At 44.6% G+C, this 22,683-nt stretch overlaps 1 protein-coding gene across 1 annotated transcript in view; it reads left to right on the top strand.

Moving 5' to 3' along the window:
• TMIE (transmembrane inner ear) overlaps nucleotides 1-22,683 on the top strand; it is a gene marked incomplete at its 5' end in the record, with an annotated part of 52,603 nt that overhangs the window by 17,701 nt on the left and 12,219 nt on the right. The window contains one exon of the mRNA XM_084618335.1: nucleotides 4,114-4,231. Coding sequence (XP_084474461.1) covers nucleotides 4,114-4,231 — 118 coding nt within the window. The remainder of the gene's footprint in view (nucleotides 1-4,113; nucleotides 4,232-22,683) is intronic.

A 22,683-nucleotide genomic window follows, 5' to 3' on the forward strand; every position in this document is an offset into this window, starting at 1 on the left:
ATTTCTATCCCCCGCACCCTGCAAACACACACTCCTGTACAACCTGAGCACCTCATAATCTTTACCATATGTATCCTCCCAACATCCCAGTGAAGTAGGGCAATACTGGTTCCCCCATTGAACAGAGGGGGAACGGAGGAACAAGGACTCTCTAAGGCATTTAGGGTCTCAACTTCCACTGATTTCAATGAAAATTAGAAGCCTACTTACTTTAAGGATCTGGGCCAGAGAGACTAAGCCACTTGCCAATGGTCATAGAGTCTCAGGCAGAGTAGGGAACTGTCAAGGTTCCTTCCCCACTCTGAACTCTAGGGTACAGATGTGGGGACCTGCCTGAAAGACCCCCTAAGCTTATTCTTACCAGCTTAGGGTAAAAACTTCTCCAAGGTACAAACTTTGCCTTGTCCTTGAACCCTATGCTGCCACCACCAAGCGTGTTAAACAAAGAACAGGGAAAGAGCCCACTTGGAGACGTCTTCCCCCACAATATCCCCCCAAGCCCTACACCCCCTTTCCTGGGGAAGGCTTGATAAAAATCCTCACCAGTTTGTACAGGTGAACGCAGACCCAAACCCTTGGATCTAAAGAACAATGAAAAAGCAATCAGGTTCTTAAAAGAAGAATTTTAATTAAAGAAAAGGTAAAAGAATCACCTCTGTAAAATCAGAATGGTAAATACCTTACAGGGTAATCAGATTCAAAACATAGAGAATCCCTCCAAGCAAAACCTTAAGTTACAGAAAGATACAAAAACAGGAATATACATTCCATTCACCACATCTTATTTTACCAGCCATTAAAGAAAAGGAAATCTAACGCATTTCTAGCTAGATTACTTACTAACTTACTTAACAGAGTTTCTGAGACTGCATTCCTGATCTGTTCCCCGCAAAAGCATCACACAGACAGACAGACCCTTTGTTTCCCACCCCGCCCCTCCAGCTTTGAAAATATCTTGTCTCCTCATTGGTCATTTTGGTCAGGTGCCAGCGAGGTTATCTTAGCTTCTTAACTCTTTACAGGTGAAAGGGTTTTGCCTCTGGCCAGGAGGGATTTTATAGCACTGTTTACAGAAAGGTGGTTACCCTTCCCTTTATTTTTATGACAACTGAACCCTGGTCTCCCAGGTTGGTGCCCTAACCAAGGGACCATCTTTCCTCTTGATTGCTTCCCCTGATTCCGTCATTGCACCAAACTAGTGTACGACCCCACTAGGCAGCGTCTCAGGGAAACCTCACCAAGAAGAGGGCGGTCCATGCCCACCTGGCAATGACAGAGTGGCACCTGTGGAGGGGAGGACAGTCCCTTTAGAGGAGCAACAGCCGAGGAAGGGGCCAGGTGCATTGTACAGCGCAATCACGTTTTCTTCACAATAGCGAGGGCTAGAAAGTTAATTTATTTAAAAACAAGGGCTGAGAAGCTGATGTCATCGTGTGAGTGTGGGAGACGGAGCCCTAGCTACAGGGTGTTCATATCTGTGCCTTCATCCAGCTCCGTACATAGCTCCTACTTTCCCTGTGGGTAGAAATCAGGGATGTCTTGTGGCTCATTCTCACTCCTGGATAGGGTGACCAGATGTCCAGTTTTTAAAGGGACAGTCCCTTTTTTGGGGTTTTTTTCTTATATAGGTGCCTATTATCTGCCACCCCCCGTCCTGTTTTTTCACAGTTGCTGTTGGATCACCTTAATCCTGGGTGAACATTTTTGGCCCAAACTTTTTTCGCTGGCAAAAAAATACAGCTTCGGCAAGACCAAAAAGTGTCCCTGCTTTGTGTCAGTTTCACCAGACTGTTTCGTCTGAGGAAAAACGACAAGAATTCTGAAAAATTTGGAACGTTTCCTTTGGACATTTTGGAAATGAAACACTTGAATTTTTCAATTCAACACAAAACTTTTGTTTTCAAGCTGGCCTTTAACTGTATTAAGCAACAAGCAAAAACATTGAAAACCAAGCAAAACTGAAACAAAACGTGACAATGTTGTCAAAAAAAAAATGTTTCATTCGACTTGAAATGGAAATTTGACTTTTCAGTTCAGCAAAAATTTCAATTTTGGTTCAACCAGAAACTCCGCCCCCCCGCCAGAGTTGACAGCAAACCAAACAATCCATTATTCGTCCAACTCTACTTATGAGGCCTCATCGAGAACTCAGACTGCTTCTCTTAATGCTGGAGCTGTGGCATGTTGTAGCAGGCACCCCGGTTTACCTGTGCACTGAGTGGAAGCTGTACAACCTCTGTACTGGGGTGGAGAAGTGGGGGCTACTCTCTAGGGCACTATCCTGGCAACGTACTTGTCTTTCAGACACTTACAAGCAAAACAAATAAATAACTAGCGAGACCAAAACAGAGACAAGGGTTAGCTACAAAGTACGTCTGCTGGAGTGTTACTATCACAAGATGCTGCCCTGTGCATGAAACTCATCCCTTGTACATCAAATATTGATTCCCTGATGGTTACTAGAACAGCGCCAGATCTTTAGCTGGTGTAAATCAGGATAGCACCACTGTAGTCAGCTTACACCAGCTGATGATGTGGCTCACAGCATTTATTCTGTGAACCCAGATATTTTAGCCCACATAATAATGCTTTCCATCCACAGATCTCAAAACAGCTTACAGGGATAGGAAAGTATGGTTATACCTCCTCTTTTACAAGTGGGGGAAACTGAGGCACAGAGCATTGCAGTTACTTGTCTAAGAGGACACAGACGAAGCTGGATATAGAAACAAGATCTCCTGACTGTAAGTTTCAAGCAGTGCCCATTGGGACACACTGTCTCTCTACTTATCTGCCCCCCATCACCATAACATCTGATTAAACTTTAATACAAATACCCCGTGAAGTCGTAGTTCCCCACTTTAGAGATGGAGAAATAGAGATTAAGTGACTTTCTGATGATCACATAGCATCTGTGGCAAAGGCAGGAAGCACAGCCAATGCTCACAAGTCCTGGATCAGTGCTCTAGCCACAAGACCCTCCTTTAACCTTAAACTCAGATCTCATGCCCTAGTTGTAGGACAGGCCTGTCTCTCCAGCCAGACTTCACACCAAGACCAGCGATTATTAGAAAATTAGTGGCCACACTTGATGCCATTGATTAAAATTAGTGACCACATTTGATGCCATTGATTAAAATGTTCTACCTAATTTTTTGGTCTGCCTTGATTCTTATTTGGTGCACACCCATCTAAATCCTATCTGAGTGATCTTGCAGTCCTTGTGCAGAATTTCTATGGGCGTTTGGGCAGGTGAGTGGGATGCCATGTGGCCATCCCCTCTAGATTCCAGACCAACACGATGCAATAACCAACGAAGAGACACCGCCCCCCCCCCCCCGAGAACTCAGACCTTGTTGGACACGGAGCTCAGTTCCCTCTCCGACAGGACTTTGGGAATTCAGCATGTGCTGAGCCCGTCCCATGCAGACATGCTCAATGGTCTGGATAGGTATGTACCGTACAGTCATACTAGGGGGAGTGCAGAGGAATAAAAATGTGGCTGCTTTTGCAGGAGCACTTTCTGTTCCCACCATGTCTGGAGGAGCTGCCTCTCCCCTCCCTCTTGTGTGCAGAGAAGCTGCCTCTCCCTGCTGTAGTCCTGAGGGGCTGGGGAGCTCACTCCCCACTCCACTGCCCTGGAGGAGTTCTGTGTCTCCACTGATTGGGGGTGCCTGTGCCCCTCTTGCTCTCCCCCCTCGTGCATGCCCTTATCATCGTCATGTATTTTGCCACCAAGCCTCAGTGCTTTGACAGAGGAGTTCTCATTTTCTTTTTAAAATAAAGCTGAGATTCTTGCATCATCACATGACTCTGGGAGCTGGGACTTTCAGAATCCTCCCCCCACAAAATATTGCAAGACTTGCTGTAAAGTCATGAGAGCTGGCAACACTGCCAGCACGCTCAATGAAGCCCCCAGTGCCGTGCCTTGCAAGCTAACCTCAGTGCATTGATTGAAGGAGTTCTCAGTCATTGGGCAACGCAACTCCAAGGATGAGACCCACTGGTTTCAGTGCTGCGAGTGGGTGATTTGTCTCTCCTCAGACACTGAAAGGTTTCTGCTGTGTTAGGGTGACATTTTCAATTCATTAACTGCTCTTCTCCCTCTTCCAGGCCACCACTGAACCCCCCAAAAAGAAATCGGACCCCGTCACTTCCGAGACCGTGGTTTTCTGGGGGCTACGCCTCTGGCAGGTGATTGGAATCTTTGCCATCTTTGTCCTGGCAGTCAGTAAGTCACGATTCTCTGCCCCTCACCCCCACTCTTAGGACCCCATCCTGCTCCCATCAGAGCCAAGGGCAACACTGCCGTGGGTGTCAATAGGTATAGGATCGGGCCCTTCTTCCTGGTACTTTGCCGTGTCAGGCTGCAACAGAAGTGTGAGCTGGTTTTTCACAGGCACCCATTTCACAGGGAATTAGGTGTCCCCTGGATGTGCCCGTGTTATGCTAGTGGTCAGCCTAGCTGATCGTAATTAAGGCTAAGATTTAGTTATGGGTATTTTTAGTAAAAGTCATGGACCCATCATGAGCAAGAAACAAAAATTCATGCCCGTGACCTGTCCATGACTTGCACTATATACCCCTGACTAACTCTTGGATGTTCTGGAGGGCTCTGGGGGAGCAGCTGCTGCTCTGGAGGGGGGGGCTCTGGGGCACCTGCTGGTGCTCTCAATTCAAACACACACACACACTCTCTCTCTCTCTTATATTCCAACTGTAGCAGACTTTTGTGTCAGTCTAATACAGGACATATATGAACAGGTAAAGGAAGTTATTTAACAAGAATTCACTGGTTTTCAACTAGATAACACCTTGCTCCCATCAGTGGCAAATTGATACGTAATTGGTTTAAGCCAAAGAGGCACAGGTGGGGATCCTGTCTAAGGGTCCAATTCTCTGATTCTGCAGAGAACCATCTCTTTTTGTCTGGGAAAGATTTTTCTTTCAGAAATAAATAGGATGGTTTGTAGGCATTACTGGTTTTTCACTTAACCTAGGTAATTTAATTGATCTTATGACAGTGAGAGACAATACCAGAAAAGCAGCTATTAGGTTAGATATTAGAAAAAAATTTCTATCTAAGGATCGTTAATGGAATAGGCCTCCAAGAATGGCTGTAGAATCCTGGTCATTGGAGGTTTTTAAGAACAGGTTAGAAACACACCCATCACGGGTGGTCTAGGTATAACTTGGCCCTGCCTCTGGAGGTCCCTTCAAGCCCCACATTTCTGGAATTCTATGATTCTCCTCAACTAGCACAGTTTAAGATCAAAACCAGAGAGATTCCAGAATTTAGTAAAACTAGCTTATGTCTAAATTAGCTACATAAAATTTGCAAATGATTAGCTATGTAATTAGCTCTAAACACTAAAAAAAAATAGCTTTTTTTTTGCTAATTACAACCTATGTAGAATTAGCAATGTCTAAAATCGTAACCAGAGAGAGACTGTTTAAAACTTTGTAAAATTAGCTTAAATCTGGGATTTTGTCATCAGCCCATGCCAACTTCATGTCTCTTTGTCCAGGGCAGTTTCCCCTCTTCTTTGGGTTCTGGGTTCAGAACAGGCTGATGGTTCGCCAGTTTAGGAGAAGGAGAAGAAGTCACAGCTTTGAGTGGGTCTATGCAGCTATTTCTTAACTGAGCTCCGAGACCTGCCCTTTGGGTCTTGGTTTTGCTCCAGAGCACACTGCTGGCTTGCTGTTTTCAACCAGGAAGACAATTCAAGGGGTGTTTCCGATTCTTTAGCTGGAATTGAGGGTCACAGGCAGCTTGGGGTTTTTGCTTAGCTTTACACTTCTTGGGTCCTCGTCTGTTTCCAGAAGCACCAACTCACTGGCCAGAGGAGGATTGTAGCAAAAGTCTTTAATCTTACTCAGAGGAGGAGCATCTTTCATAGGGTGGGTTTCGTCAGGGTTTTGGAGGGGTGTCTGGCCCAGCTCCTATTAGTTTGACAGTCATACCTGTTTAGCAGGGGATAGCTTTTAGCGTACTGGTTTATGACGTGTGTTCGTCACAGTAACCAGGAGGTGGCAGCCTTGTATTACAAATGCGTTTCAGATCTTATTTCCGTGGATGACAGCAAGGTGACAGATTCCAGCAATCCAGCCTGGTTAAATTCCAAGGATTAATGAAAAAGAACATTTCACTTCTTTCTCTCTCAGGCAAACCCTATCTATCAATTTATATGGACATCAAGGCTCTCCAGAGCTAGGATCATTCAGGATCAAATGTTTTGGAAGGGCTCTTAAACCTCTTGCTTCAGGGTTTCAGCCAAGCTCTAACTAACGGACAGCAGGATGAGAGCTCATGTGAGATGCAGTGTTGGTGTAGCTGTGTTGGTCCCAAGATATTAGAGACACAAGGGGGTGAGGCCATATCTCTTATTGGACCAACTTCTGCTGGGGAGAGAGTCCAGCTTTCAAAATAGAGCTCTATATAAACTCGAAAGCTTGTCTCTCTCATCAACAGAAGTTGGTCCAATAAAAGATATTACCTCACCCACCTTGTCTAGCTCATGTGCGAGGCAGATTATCCCATATCTGCCTAGAACCAGAAGAACAGCCAGACTGGGTCAGACCAAAGGTCCACCTAGCCCAGTATCCTGTCTGCCAACAGTGGCCAATGCCAGGTTTCCCAGAGTGAATGAACAGAACAGGTCATCATCAAGTGCTCCATCCCCTGTTGCCCATTCCCAGCTTCTGGCAAACAGAGGCTAAGGACACCATCCCTGCCCATCCTGGCTAACAGCCATTGATGGACCAACCCTCCAGGAACTTATCTAGTTCTTTTTTGAACCCTGTTATAGCCACTGTGGGGATCTTACATCTAGTACTGGCCACTGTCAGAGACAAAGTATTGGATTAGATGGATCTCAGCTCTGATCCACTGAGGAAACTCCTGCGTTCCAATTTTCCTTTTTATGCAATTTCATCCCTATTATTTAATAGCATTCATAATCCTAAGAGATAATCAGTCTTCAGTGAGTGTAACGATCCTTTACAGGAGACCTGTCACAGGTCTGCCTGGTCCTGTAAAGAGCAATACACATTGTTCAGCTTTCATTAGCAGAGGGATCACTCGCAATAATGAACAGCCAGCTAATCCTGTGGCAGTATGATTCTTGTTTGTTTCTATAGTAAGCCAATACAAATCAGGAAAAATAAAGGAAGTGATAAGTTTCCACTCACTCAAAAGCATTTGTTCCTGTGTCTTGCAGGACACATTCTTCATTGCTTTAAACTGATCTATGATCAGCTGTAACTGTGCCTCCGTGGGTCACAACTGAGGATACCAAATTCAGGACAAACTGCTGAGAAATAGGGCAAACATAACCCCAAACTGGTGGTTATTCTTTCATAAGATATACCCAACCAGCCACAAAAGTGAACTCCTGTTTCACTACACTGGCTAACAAGAAGTCATAAAAGCAGTCTCCTTGGGCATTCTAGGTCTTATATCACCACCAGAAACACTGGATTCACAGATGAGTGGTTCTTTAAAACCAATCTAATCAAATGAAAGGTTCTTCTGATCTCAAAGGACCAGCCACACACCCAGGTCAATATATAACTTAGATCTTACCCAAAAATCACGCTGATGCCAATCCTTTAGTATTGAAAATCTAAAGGTTTATTCATAAAAAGAAAGAATGGTGAGAATTAAAAATTGGTTAAAGGAATCATATACATACAGTAATGGCAAAGTTCTCGGTTCAGGCTTGTAGCAGGGATGGAATAAACTGCTGGCTTAAGTCAAGTCTCTGGCTTCTTCCAAATCATTGGAAGGTCCTCAATTCTTGCTTAAAATGCTCCCATTAATATAGTCCATATTCCAGAGGTTTGGGCAGGAAAGAGGTTGGAGCAGGATAGAGGCAAAATTGAGGGGTTTGCAGGGCCTTTTATATCCTCTGCCATGTGGAGGGAAACCCATTGTTCTTACTGTGGAAAATTACAGCAACAAGATGGAGTTTGGAGTCACATGGGCAAATCACATGTCCATGCATTTTGCCTAGTCATTGCAGGAAGCCATTACCTATACTTCAGACAGCACATTTACATGACAGTCCAGTGTAGATGGGCGTCTCCCCTGGTTCATTGTGAGTTAAACAGCCTTTTGATGGGCCACTCAATTTGAATAGTCTCTCCAGGATGGGTGCTAGCTAACTACCTTGTTAGTTACCCCAGGAGCAAACATTTGAAATACAGGTTTATAGATTCATAGATTCATAGATATTTAGGTCAGAAGGGACCATTATGATCATCTAGTCTGACCTCCTGCACAATGCAGGCCACAGAATTTCACCCACCACTCCTAAAAAAGACCTCACACCTATATCTGTGCTATTGAAGTCCTCAAATTGTAGTTTGAAGACCTCAAGGAGCAGAGAATCCTCCAGCAAGTGACCCGTGCCCCATGCTACAGAGGAAGGCGAAAAACCTCCAGGGCCTTCCAATCTGCCCTGGAGGAAAATTCCTTCCCGACCCCAAATATGGCGATCAGCTAAACCCTGAGCATATGGGCAAGATTCATCAGGTATAGCGCCAATATTCATAATTTCAAATACAAAAATGATACATGCATACAGATAGCATAATCATAACCAGCAAATCATAACCTTTTCAGAGATATCTCACATGCCCCATTTTGTACAAGATTTGTTGCAAATATATAACAGTGGTTGCAACAATGATCTACATGGTGATATTTTAATCAATCAACTAACATCCAGAGCAAAGCACTGGAAAAGAGTTGAAAAGAAAGGCTGAACTAAAAGATGTGTAATATATAATATCTGGCTTAATACCTGGGCTTTAATTTACCATTTTAGCATGTGTTAGAGTACACCTTGCCTTGTCTTTTGGCTGGAGTTTTAGAAGGGGTTGGACTGACATGAAACTCATTACAAACCTTTAAATCCTCCTCAAGACAAGGCCTCAGAAGCCAACATAAATGCAATTATTTCTTAACATAAGAGACCCCATGCCTCCCACAGCACTCAGCAATGTCAGTAGCAGTGTATGGGCCTGGCTCTTCCCCTCTGAGTGGGAGTGACAAGCTAACCATAGACCACAGGGAGATTGTATATCAGCTAGGAGGCAGGCCCTTATCAAATTGGTCTAGAAGACAAAAGCCGGAGCGTCTCATTTGGACATAAGCCAGGAGCCTGGAAGGCCATTTCTGGCACAGGGGGCTGATTACCCATTTTTCAAGCAGGCCAGAATGCTGTTAATGTTACACACAGGACGTTACTTGGTTCCAAAGCAGACAGCATATCTCACTTTATAAGGCTGTTTGTGCTGGGCTCCACCTAAACCAAAAGAGAACCAGACTGCTGGCATGTAAAATTGAAAAGGTTGTGGAGGATTTTTTAAAACTAAGGACTGGGAGAAAGTCGAGAGGCATGGAGGAGCACTTAGCTTGGGGGGAGACATCCCTTAGGAATGAACTGATTAAAGGGGTAACTCTATATCCTAATAAAGAGGATAGGAGAAACTTGGTAAAGTACAGTAGGAGCTGGGGAGGAACATTCAAACATAAACGAATCTCATTTAAATAATACATATGACATGACTGAATACTGAGAAACTGTACAAGTTCTTATATACAAATGGTAGAAGTCTAAATACTGAGATGGGCGAACTAGAGTGCCTGGCATTATTGATATTGATGTAACAGTCATCACGGAAACTTGGTGGAATGAAGATAATCAATGGGACACGGTAATACCAGCATACAAAATAGATAGGAATGACATAATAGGTCACAGTGGTGGGAGAGGGGTAATATATGTGAAAGAAAGTATAGTCAAATAAAGTAAGAATTGTAAGTGAATCAAACTGTACCACAGAACCTCTAAGAGTAGAAATTCCATGCTTGAACAGTAGGAATATAGCCGTAGGAATATACTACCGACCACCTGACCAGGATGGTGATGGTGATCGTGAAATGAGGAGTTAGATTAGAAAGGATACAAAGGTAGAAACGCAATAGGAATGGGGGATTTCAGCTATCCTCATACTGACTGACCATGTGTCACCTCAGCAAAGGACGCAGACAGAGAAATTCGGACGCCATGACTGCTTGTTGGAGCAGCTAGTCCTGAAACCCACAAGGGGAGAGGAAGTTTTTGATTTAGTCCTAAATGGAGCACAGGATCTGGTCTAAGAGGTGAATATAGCTTAACAGCTCGGTCATCGCAAGCATGATGCAATTGAATTTAACATCCTTGTAGGTGGGGGAAGTACTAAAGACAAAGAAACCCACTGCAGTAGCATTTAACTTCAAAAAGAGGAACTACACAAAAATGACGATCCTAGTTAAATGGAATTAAAAGGAACAGTCACAAGAGTGAATTGCCTGCAAACTTCATGGAGACAATTTAAAACATGGTAACAGAAGCTCAGAGTAAATGCGTAGATGAGACAATGGTGTAGGGAGGAGGGGTTTAGATTTATTAGGAACTGGGGGAATTTTTGGGAAATGGGGAGCCTACACAGGAAGGATGGACTCCTCCTAAACAAAATGGAACCAGATTGCTGGCACTTAACATTAAAAAGGTCGTAGAGCAGTTTTTAAACTAAGGGCTGGGGGAAAGCCGAGAGGTGTGGAGGAGCACGTGGTTCGGACAGAGACGTCCCTTAGGGAGACGTATTAATGGAGGATGTATTAATGGAGGATGTATTAATGGAGATTCTCTATGTCCTAGTAAGGATGAGAGGATGGAAGATGATAAAATACAGATAGGATCTGATGAGAGTCCCATTCAATTACATTATGTAAAGACAGACACATAAAAAGTGATGAGCTCTGAAAGTGCTAATATACAAATGCTAGAAGTCTAAATAATAAGATGGCTGATCTAGAATGCTACGTATTAAATGAGGATATGGATATAATAGGCATCACAGAAACTTGGTGGAATGAGGATAATTAGTGGGACACAGAAACATCAGGGTAGAAAATATATTGGCAGGACAGAACAGGTCGTGCTGGTGGGGGAGGGGCACTATCTGTGAAAGAGAGCATAGAATCAGATGAAGTAAAAATCTTAAATGAATCAAACTGTACCATAGAATCTCTATGGATAGTAATTCCATGCCCTAATAATAAGAATATAGCAGTAGGGATATACTACTGACCACCTGACCAGGATGGTGATAGTGACTGTGAAATGCTCAGGGAGATTAGAGAGGCTATACAAATAAAAAACTCAGTAATAATGGGGAATTTCAACTATCCCCATATAGACTGAGTACATGTCTCCTTAGGACGGGATGCAGAGATAAAGTTTCTTGACACCTTAAATGACAGCTTCTTGGAGCAGCTAGTCCTGAAACCCACAAGGGGAGAGGCAATTCTTGATTTAGTCCTAAGTGGAGCACAGAATCTGGTCCAAGAGGTGAATATAGCTGGACCACTTGGTAATAGTGGCCATGATATAATTAAATTTAATATCCCTGTGGCGGGGAAAATGCCACAGGAGCCCAATATGTTAGCATTTTATTTCAGAAAGGGGAATTACACAAAAATGAAGAAGTTAGTTAAACAGAAATTAAAAGGTACAGTGCCAAAAGTGAAATCCCTCCAAGCTGCGTGGAAACTTTTAAAAGACACCATAATAGCGGCTCAACTTAAATGTATACCCCAAATTAAAAAACATAGTAAGAGAACCAAAAAATGGCCACCATGGCTAAACAACCAAGTAAAAGAAGCAGTGAGAGGCAAAAAAGGCATCCTTTAAAAAGTGAAAGTTAAATCCTAGTGAGGAAAATAGAAAGGAGCATAAACTCTGGCAAGTGAAGTGTAAAAATACAATTAGGAAGGCCAAAAAAGAATTTGAAGAACAGTTAGCTAAAGACTGAAAAAGAATAGCAACATTTTTTTAAGTACATCGCAAGCAGGAAGCCGGCTAAACAACCAGTGGGGCCACTGGACAATCAAGGTGCTAAAGGAGCACTCAAGGACGATAAGGTCATTGCGGAGAAACTAAATGAATTCCTTGCTTTGGTCTTCGTGGCTGAGGATGGGAGGGAGATTCCCAAACCTGAGCCATTCTTTTTAGGTGACAAATCTGAGGAACTGTCCCAGGTTGAGGTGTCATTAGAGGAGATTTTGGAACAAAATTGATAAATTAAACAGCAATAAGTCACCAGGACTAGATGGTATTCACCCAAGAGTTATAAAGGAACTCAAATGTGAAATTGCAGAACTACTAACTGTGGTTTGTCACCTATAATTTAAATCAGCTTCTGTACCAAATGACTGGAGGATAGCTAATGTGAAGTCAATTTTTAAAAAGGGCTCCAGAGGTGAGCAATTACAGGCCATTACACGGCAATTACAGGCCAGCAAGCCTGACTTCAGTACCGGGCAAACTGGTTGAAACTCTAGTAAAGAACAGAATTGTCAGATACATAGATGAACACAATTTGTTGGGGAAGAGTCAACATGGTTTTAGTAAAGGGAAATATTGCCTCACCAATCTACCATAATTCTTTCAGAGGGTCAACAAGCATATGGACTAGGGTGGTCCAATCAAGATAGTGTATTTGGACTTTCAGAAAGCCTTTGACAAGGTACCTCACCAAAGGCTCTTGAGTAAACTAAATAGTTATGGAATAAGAGGGAAGGTCCTCCCGTGGCTCCCTAACTGGTTAAAAGATAGGGAACAGTAGGAATAAATTGTCAGTTTTCACAGTTGAAAAAGGTAAATAGCAGGGTCCCCCCAAGGATCTGTACTGATCTATGTATGATCTAGAAAAGGGGGTAAACAGCGAGATGGCAAAATTTGCAGATGATACAAAATTGCTGAAGGTCATTACGTTCAAAGCTGACTGTGAAGGGTTACAAAGGGGTCTCACAAAATTGAGTGACTGGGCAAAAAACCAAAATGGCTGATAGGGTGACCAGATCGCAAGAGTGAAATATCAGGACACATTGGGCAGGGGGTGAGGGGCAAGAAAGAGAGCCACAGGTGCACAGCCCCGACTGGAGCCATGAGAGGGGGCGCACAGCCCTAGGAAGCTGCAAGAGGAGTGTACGGACCCTGCTGCAGCCTGTACAACAAGCCACAGGGCAAGAACTCAAGGATTCATAGCCCCAGCTCCAGCCCCCAGCAGAAGCCACGGGGCCAGGGGCACAGGTTTCTCCTCCCTCCCTCCCTCCCTCCCAGTGCCCTCCCCCACAGCCCCACCACCACAACTAAACAATGCCCCACACAAGCCCGCACTGCCCAGTGCCCTGACACACAAAGATCTCCCCCACTGCCCAGCACCCCCCAACAGGCCTCCACTGCCTAGCACCCCAAAGCACACAAACCTCCTCCACTGCCCAGCGCCCTCCACACCCTCACAGCCCAGCACCCCATACACACCTCCCAGACACTCACTCCATCACACCCTGCCCCCTTCCCTGGCTGCACTCACCAGCCCTGCTGGGAGGTCTCTGGCTCCCAGGGTCAGAGCGGCGAGGGGGGTCTCCAGACTCTCCACGTGCTGCGCCCACCACAAGCAGAAGCTCCGTGGCCCCCAGGGGCTGGGAAAAGTGCCAATGAGAGTTGCTGGAACCACAGAGCGGGGCTTGCAGGCGCCGGCAGTGTGCAGAGAGTCCCCCCCCCCGCCCCTAAGAGCCAGAGGGACCTGCCAGCGGGTGAAGTGGGGAGTCCCGGCAGTGCTTACCTGGGGCGGCTCCTAGGAAGCATTTGGCAGGTCCCTCTGGCTCCTAGGGTTGGGTCGGGTCGGGTGGGTGGGGTGGGGGAGGTGGAGGGCTCTCTGCCCACTGCCAGTGCCTGCAAGCCCTGCCCCTGCAGATCTGATTGGGCAGGAGGGAGCCGATGCAGCAAACGGAGACCTCCTCCGCCTCTGTGCCCAGGGGCCGCCCGACCTGCAGGCTCCTGCCAGCGGGCAGGCGCACGCATGGCTGAGAGCTGCCCCAAGAAGTGCCGCCACGCGAGCCCCAGGACTTTGGCGGTGATGGTGAGCGGTCCGTCCCCGATATCGGGACAAAGGGCGTCCCGACTGGGACAAAGGGGTTAAAATCGGGACTGTCCCGATAATATCGGGATGTCTGGTCACCCTAACGGCTGATGAAATCCAATGTTGATAAATGCAAAGTAATGCACAGTGGAAAAGATATTCCCAACTATATATTCAGAATGATGGGGCCTAAATTAGCTGTTACTACTCAAGAAAGAGCTCTTGCAATCATCGTGGATAGTTTTCTGAAAACATCCACTCAGTGTGCAGGAGCAGTCAAAATGCTGACAGAATGATAGGAACTACAAGCAAAGGAGTAGATAAAACAGAAAATATTATAATGTGTGATAAAGTTCCTCCTCTACCTTGGTGGGTCTTGCACTTATTGGCAGATTTGCTCGCCTTGGAGCTTCACAGCAGCCCTCAGTTTGGCCGTTTTTATGAACCCACAATCCAGGTCGACTCCTCCTGTGTCTGACCAGGAGTTGGGAGGTTTGGGGGGAACCTGGGCCCGCCCTCTTCTCTGGGTTCCAGCCCAGGGCCCTGTGGAATGCAGCTGTCTAGAGTGCCTCCTGGAACAGCTGTGCGACAGCTACAACTCCCTGGACTACTTCCCCAAGGCCTCCTCCCCACACCTTCTTTATCCTCACCATAGGACCTTCCTCCTGGTGTCTGATAATGCTTGTACTCCTCAGTCCTCCAACAGTCCGCGTTCTTACTCTCAGCTTCTGGCGTCTCTTGCTCCCAGCTCCTTACATGCGCACCACAAACTGAAGTGACTCCTTTTTAAACCCAGGTGCCCTGATTAGCCTGCCTTAATTCATTCTAACAGCTTCTTGATTGGCTGCAGGTGTTCTAATCAGCCTGTCCGTCTTAATTGTCTCCAGAAGGTTCCTGATTGTTCTGGAACCTTTCCAGTTACCTTACCCAGGGAAAAGGGACCTACTTAATCTGGGGCTAATATATCAGCCTTCTATTACTCTCCTGTAGCCATCTGGCCTGACCCTGTCACAAACGCCACTATATAAATCCATGGTATGCCCACACCATGAATTCTGCATGCAGTTCTGGTTGCCCCTTTTTGAAAAAGATATTTTGGAACTGGAAAAGACACAGATGGACAACGAAAATCATTTGGGGTATGGAACAGCTTCCTTATGAGAGGAAATTAAAAAGACTGGAATTGTTCAGATTAGAAGAGACACGACTAAGGGGGGTTATGATAAAGGTCTATAAAATCATGACTGGTGTGGAGAAAGTGAATAGAGAAGTGTTATTTACCCCCTTCACATAACACAAGAACCAGGGGTCACCTAATGAAATTAATAAGCAGCAGGTTTTAAATAACCATAAGGAAGTACTTCTTCACACAACACACAATCAACCTGTGGAGCACATTACCATGGGATGTTGTGAAGGCCAAAAGTATACTGGTTTCAAAGAAGAATTAGATAAGTTCATGGAGAATGGTCCATCAATGGCCATTATCCAAGATGCCAATAGCTCCGGGTGTCTCTAAGCCTCTGACTGCCAGATGCTGAAAGTGGATGACAGGGGAGGGATCACTCAATAATTGCCATGTTCTGTTCATTCCCTCTGAAGCATCTGGCATAGGCCATGGTTGGAAGACAAGATATTGGGCTAGGTGGACCGTTAGTCTCATGGAATCATAGAATATCAGGGTTGGAAGGGACCTCAGGAGGTCATCTAGTCCAATCCCCTGCTCAAAGTAGGACCAATCCCCAACTAAATCAACTAAGGCTGACCCAGTATGGCCTTTCTTATGCCTCTGCATCACTTAGTTCACTCTGGAGTGAGAATAAGGCATGGTCCCAGGGGCAAGATGGGAGAGCAACATCTGGGGTCGGGCTTGAGATGAGCTGGCATGTGGAGGAGGGCATAAGAAGAAGCCCATGTTGTGAAGAAGCAGCAGTGCCTCCTCATAACCAACCCTGAGCTGTGCTGAGTCATCATCTCAACTCACCGTGTGGAAGAAAGATGGGATTAAGCGAGGTATGCAGCTGGGAGAAGCTCCGCCTCCTAACCAACAGGTTTCGAAAGCTTACCCACGCAAAGCTGAGTGTCAGAATTTTGGCTGAATGGGGTGGGGTGTGTCAGGCACCGAAGAGGCAACATGTCGCCAAACCCTGCCCTGTCTCCATGGCTATTTATTGTGCTAAGTACTGGGTGGAGCTTTGATTTCTCAGCTATCCGTGTTGGCAAATGCTGAGCGGTTAATGGCAGCCATTGGAACCGGGAGAGCCTAACTCACTATGGAACTAGGCCCGATCCAAACCCTGCTGCTATGGGAACAATGTTAGCACCTGCTCTGCTGAAGGGTGGAGCTCACATGGCTAACTCGGAAGTGGATCGTGGCAGGATATTGGGGCTCAACGGAGAAGCTCATCATAGGAAAATGAGGCCTGATTTTGACCTCCCTTGGCCTGGTCTCACCCACCATTTCAGTGGAGCTATTTCTGATTTAAACCAGCCTCAGATGAGAATTGAGCCCAGGCCAAAGAATCTGGCCAATTGGCCTTCGCGTCAAAACGGCCCAGAGTTTCTGTACTACTGAGGCGAAAATGAGCAATGAAACCTTGTGAAAGGGCCGCTCCAGTATGAGAAGCAGAGGGTGAAATTTACCCCTGCTATGGCCCCTCTACACAGGAGTGAATTTCAGCTCCACAGTGCCATACCAGCCACAAAAGCCTTTACTATCAGGATATCAGCACATTCAGCGGTGGTTGGGAACCACAGTAATAAGATACAGGGCTATTTTGATCTATCTTCTGGCCTGTCTAAATTGGGAGACATTACACTGAAGTTCCTGTGGTTACATTGGTGTAAAAGTAGTGAGAGATCAAAATGGGACTCATGTTTATTATAACTGAACACATATGTTCCCAGGGATCAGCTACTATTTAACAGGCATTAACAAAGCTATTACAGTTAAATTGCGCGGACAGTTAATTCAGTTCCAGGATGCTTCATCTGAAGCGTTATGGCTTTAATTTACCACCTTGCTGCTGGCATTGAAGTATAAATGCCAGGCAGGAGATTTACACCATTAAAAAAGCAGTACTTTTTGGAAGGCGAAAACGGCTAGGCCAGATGTTTCCGCCAGTGTGCAGAATTCCATTGAGCCATGAAGAACGGAGAATGGCTTAAGGATGTTTTCCACGGTGCTTGGTAATGGAGATTTTATATATTCAAATGCTGACGCAGCAGCAGCAGAAAAAGTCTTGCTAAATTAAAGTACACTGGAACAGTTGAAAGTACTAGAGGACAGAAAGTAGTGACTCACCGCTCGTGAGTATCTGCAGCTGCGTGCGCACTCTTGCCTTCTGCTGGGTGGAATGTTCGACAAGCCCAAATGGGTGTGTTTCACTATGTGTAGGCTGGAGGCCTGCAACAGGGATATAAATGCAAATACCAGTGATGCGAAGGGCGGTGCTCAGACAGATTTGCAGAAGTGCCTAGGAAATGTTACCTGTGTGCTGGCCCTGGTTTGCTTTCATTCTCCATTTGCTCAAGTCATCGAGGACGGTGGGTTTTTATTTGATTGGAGCCGAGTTCTATTCTGATTGACCCACGGGTGCAGTTTAGCAGAGGGACACAGCTTATGTATGAATGGTAACTTGTGCACAGCAGCAGAACAAGGTCCATATACCACTTAAGGCCCATTGACATGTGTCAAGGCTGATTCCCCACTCTGGCACTTCGAGTGCAGAAGGTGGGGGCCCGCAAGGATTCTAAAAATTAATACTGGCCACTCCAGGCTGGTATTAAACTCTCAAGTTTACAGCTTCTCTCTGACCTTGGCTTGGTAAATGCTGCCACCGTCTAAGTGCAAACCCCACCCCCGTTTTGAGAACCCAGGAAGGAGCACTTGGTAATTCCTTCTTGTGGGGTACCCTCAAGCCCCGCTCTCCCCCGGGAAGAGCTGAGAAAGAAAACAAAGGAAATCAGCTGTTGTCACCAGCTAATTAAACAACGTGCACAAACCTCTTAGGACACAAAAAACCCAATCCTGTTCTTAAAAAAGGTCAATTTATATTAAAAACAAAAAGAAAGAAAATACATCTGGAACTTAGGGTATTGCTAGATTTAAAAAGAGCAAATATAATAATTAAACCTCAAGAATGGTTTTCTTGAGGTGCAGCTTAAAGGTTACAAGCAAAACAAGAGCACCTGGGGTTAGCACAGAGGAATCCACGAGCCTTACAGAAATAAAAGAAATAACCCTCATCGCGTCGTCCTAGACATTCCCTGATCTCCTTTCATATCTGGGGTTCCAGATAAGTAGTTTCGAGGTATGATTTGATGATTTTTCATACCTGTTTTTAAAAGCTTCTTACAGCATTGCTGCTCTGTGTCTCCTCTCTCCGGAGAGCAACAACAGACAGACAAAGGAAATTTTTTTCCCCAATTTTAAAAAGTTCTAGCCCTCCCATAGGCTCTTTTGGTCAGGTGCCCACTCCTTCCTTTTACCTATGGGCTTTTTTAACCCTTTACAGGTAAAGCAAGTAGAGAACAGCTACTAACAGGGGTTTTGTAGCTAACTGGCTGGGCGGGTGTCCATAAAAATGAGCTACCCTCCCCCACTTCATTTATCACAACAGGTGTAGGCATTGTGTTGGCCTGCCGACAGGGGTGAATTTCACTTTGTGGGCCAGATCCTCAGATGGTGTAAATCAGTTTAGCTAACAGAGCTAATTTACACCAGCTGAGGATCTTGTCCTAGGTAAGTATGGGACCACAATCATTTACAAGAAGTCAGTTTGGTTGGGATAGACGTGGGTGCGACTGGATCTGGGTCTGGTTCCGATCTTCCCCAGGCTGGTGAGCGTTTGGGCCCAGGATTTTTGCCCCATCTCGAGTTTATAGTGTTAGTTATTAGCAACTTTTAAAAAATAATTCAAATAAGTCTCAAACAAGCTGACGGCTTTGCATGATAAGCGCCTAGTTGCTAGCTCTGTCAGCTATGTGCATTTTTCCTGATAGCCAAACGATCCTAGTTAGATCCTGCATCATAATGTTACTGTGTTTGTGCCTCAGCACGAGCACATCATAATATCCATGCAATGCCATCGAGTAGCGATGCAACATCACAGGACCCACCCCCAACAGAGGACTCTGATCCTCTTGGGATGCAGGACAAACTGATGAAAATTCAGGAATAGTAGTAAACTCCCTGGCAAAATAATGCATGTGAGTTAGGAGACATAAAACCAAGCGCCTTGCAAATAAAAAGAACAGGAGGAGTTGTGGCACCTTAGAGACTAACCAATTTATTTGAGCATAAGCTGCATCCGATGAAGTAGCTCACGAAAGCTTATGCTCAAATAAATTTGTTAGTCTCTAAGGTGCCACAAGTCCTCCTTTTCTTTTTGCGAATACAGACTAACATGGCTGCTACTCTGAAACCTTGCAAATAAAGTAACTGCTTGTTTCCTGTTTGCTTCAGCTACCCAGGGCAGCTAAGTCATCCTCAGCATGAAACAAGGTCTTGTTTTGCAGTGTTCTTTTTACCTAGATCCATAGATTCCAAAGCCAGAAGGGACCATTGTGATCATATAGTCTGACCTTCTGTATAACACATGACATAGAATTTCCCTAAAATAATTCCTATTGCATATTTAAAGTCTGTCTGCCTACAACTGCTCAGTGAACTGGATTCTAGATCAAACTTTCTTCTTTAATAAGCTGGGATCAGTTTTTTATTTTGCAACTTTGTTGTAGATTTTGAAACTAGAATTTAACATCATGATTGTTCTTTTCCCAGTTAAAAGCATATGATAAATAACATAGCCAATACATTTGAATGCTGTCACTTATTTATTATTATAGTTGCACTTGCAAGTTGTAATAGATAGTTGACATTTTTCCGGTGGAAAGATTTCCTGATGAAAAAATACAGTTTTGTCCCAATGCTGAAATTTTCCCAGGAAAATGTCCAGTCTGATAAAAACAAATATTTCCCAGTGTGAAACGTGGAAGTGAAAATTCTCATTTCATTTCAATTTAAACTGATTTTTGTTTCTTCTGTGGTGTGAAAAATACCAAAACACCATTCTAAATCAAAACTAAATTAATTCACTTTGTTTCCAAAACACTTATTCCAAATGAAAATTATCCTGTCAAATCAGTTTGAAACTTCCCATGGGAAAAACAGCATTTTCCAGCTGACATATGGAGCAAAGACTTATTACAAATTTCTGGCCAGAAATGTTTTGGTTTTCTGATCTGTTCTGGCCGCAGTTGAGATCAGGGCCCCATCATACTGGATGCTGAACAGACTGTGAGAGGCAGTTTCGCCCGCCTGGAAGAATTTACAATCTAAACAGATAAGTTGAACAAAGGGCGGAAAAAAGGATGCTTTATTATCTAAACCCAGATACAGAGAGATAGCAGACTGGAATCAAATAAACAAAATCTATCCCAAAACATCGCTCAAACACATGAAACATACCAAAACATTTTTAGGTTCAAAGAGTTTGGGTGACATCTTTTGTTTTCCTTTTGTCACAATATATGGAATCTAGTCTCCATGGAGTTTACTTCCACTTCTCACATGATGATCTACAGAATCACAGTCCTGCTTAACCCAGGAGGCATTTATTAAAGAAAAAAATAACAAACTGTAGATACAAACAGGCTTCCACACAGCTTGAGTTCCAGCTTTTGTTTACCAAGGTCCACACACCCTGTTGGGAACTCAGTATGCCACAGAGAGACATCTGGGGGTGAATCATATACTGCAAATAAGTACAACAGGACAGTTTTGACCAACCCAGAAGCAGTGCTGCCGCAATGCCCTGACTGTGCTTTACAAAAGAAGAATCGATATTGTCTCTACTTTGTACATCGGGCAGTACAGAGTGCGGACATACATTGACTAAGGTCACACAATGAATCCGTGCCAGCACAGGAAACAGAACAGATCGCCTGACTCCCAGACCATCTACTTTAACTGGTTGCATTCCCTTCTTGCCTGGAAATTAACATGTTAATTTGAATGCAAGATATTCATTAAACTAATTCTGTATACAACTATCATTTTGGTTACCCCTAAGGACTGAAGCTGAGTACATACCCAGGGTCTTCGGTGGCTAACTGAGCATATAAGCCTCTACCACTTCAGATAAAAGACTAAATCTGCTAGCTCATTCATGTGCTCAGTGGATCAGCGTTGGAAGGGGATGCAAAATCTACTGCATCCAAGGGCACAAACAATTCCAAAAGGGGCATGGAGGAGGCGAGCCTGCGACCCCCTCCCCATGCACACACCAGTTCCCAAAGTCGGATAGGTATGGTAACAGGAATGGGCTGTACCACTCCCTGGGTATGTCTACACTGCAATCAAGAGACATGAGTTCAACAGGTGCAGACACACCTGACTTAGCGTTCAAGCTGGCTCTCTAAAATTAGAAGGGAAGCTGCTGCATCAGAGGCTAGCCACCCAAGACCCTGGGTATGTGCTCAGGCACCTAGGCCGTGCTGCTGTGGCTTCACTGACATGATTATTCCAGCGAGCTAGGTCCAAACTAGTTTGTGATGTACCCTGCACTCTCAGAGGACTGTCTCTTCTCTGTGCGGGCTTTTGCCTGTCTGGCATAGCCTGGCCTTGAAGTGAGACACAGCTATGATCCACGATGAGAAAGGATAGCCCAGCAGCCTGGGTGTTATGCTGGGCTGTAGAAAACCTGTGATCAATTCCCTACTCTGTCATTCTTAGTGTGATTTCTAAGAAGGGCCAGATTTTTAAAGGTGCAGAGAAGAGCCACATGGGATTTTCAGAAGACCCTGTCTGTATCTCAGTTCCCATCTGTAAAATGGGGAAACCACTTCTCTCTCTCATTATCTACTGTGAGGTGCTCCGATGCAAATTTCAAACGTCAAAGTGCCTTAAATAGATGTAATTTACCAGGCAGCCCATGGGTATGTACACATTTTCATGTGAATGTAATGAACGAGGAACCTGGGTCTTTCAACAAGATCTTTAAATAAGATTGCTGCCCTTAACTTGCTTGAATAAATCTGCATTAATTGCTAGCGTTATTAGCAACAGAATTGCTTCTTAATTGATTCAGGGCAGCACAATCTACTTTGCTAAACATTAGTTAAATGCTCCATTGATTGTCTACAGCTTGGAGGGGGAAGAAACCCTGAGGTGTATTTCAGTCACTTAATTTAGTTAATTAGTGGAACTGCTTAGTTTTCATTCATATGCTAGTTACTAAATTATAACAAATGCTGCCTAGCAGGGAGTCTTCATTTACACGCTTCCCTACCCCTAATAAATCTGATTCCCTTTTCACTTATTGGTAAATCAGGAGTAACTCCATTGCAATTGAGGGGTTAAACCAGTGTGAGAAGAGAATAGGGCCCAATAAGTTAAGGGGTGACTTGATCACAGTCTGTAAGCACTTATGTGGGAAACAAATGCTTGATAATGGCCACTTCAATCTAGCGGACAAAGATCTAACACAATCCAATGGCTGGAATTTGAATCCAGATGAATTTGGACAGGAAATCAGGTGTACATTTTTAACAATGAGGGTAATTAACCATTGGAGCAATTTACCAAGTGTGGTGGATTCTCCATCAAGGGCAATTTTTAAATCAATTGGATTTTTATAAAAAGATCTGCTCTTATTCAAAAAGGTGAGGGGGAGGGGAACAGTCTACGATCTGTGTTATACA

Source organism: Lepidochelys olivacea (genome assembly GCF_965140295.1).
Source record: "Lepidochelys olivacea isolate rLepOli2 genome assembly, chromosome: 2".
NCBI classification, from domain to species: Eukaryota; Metazoa; Chordata; order Testudines; family Cheloniidae; genus Lepidochelys; species Lepidochelys olivacea.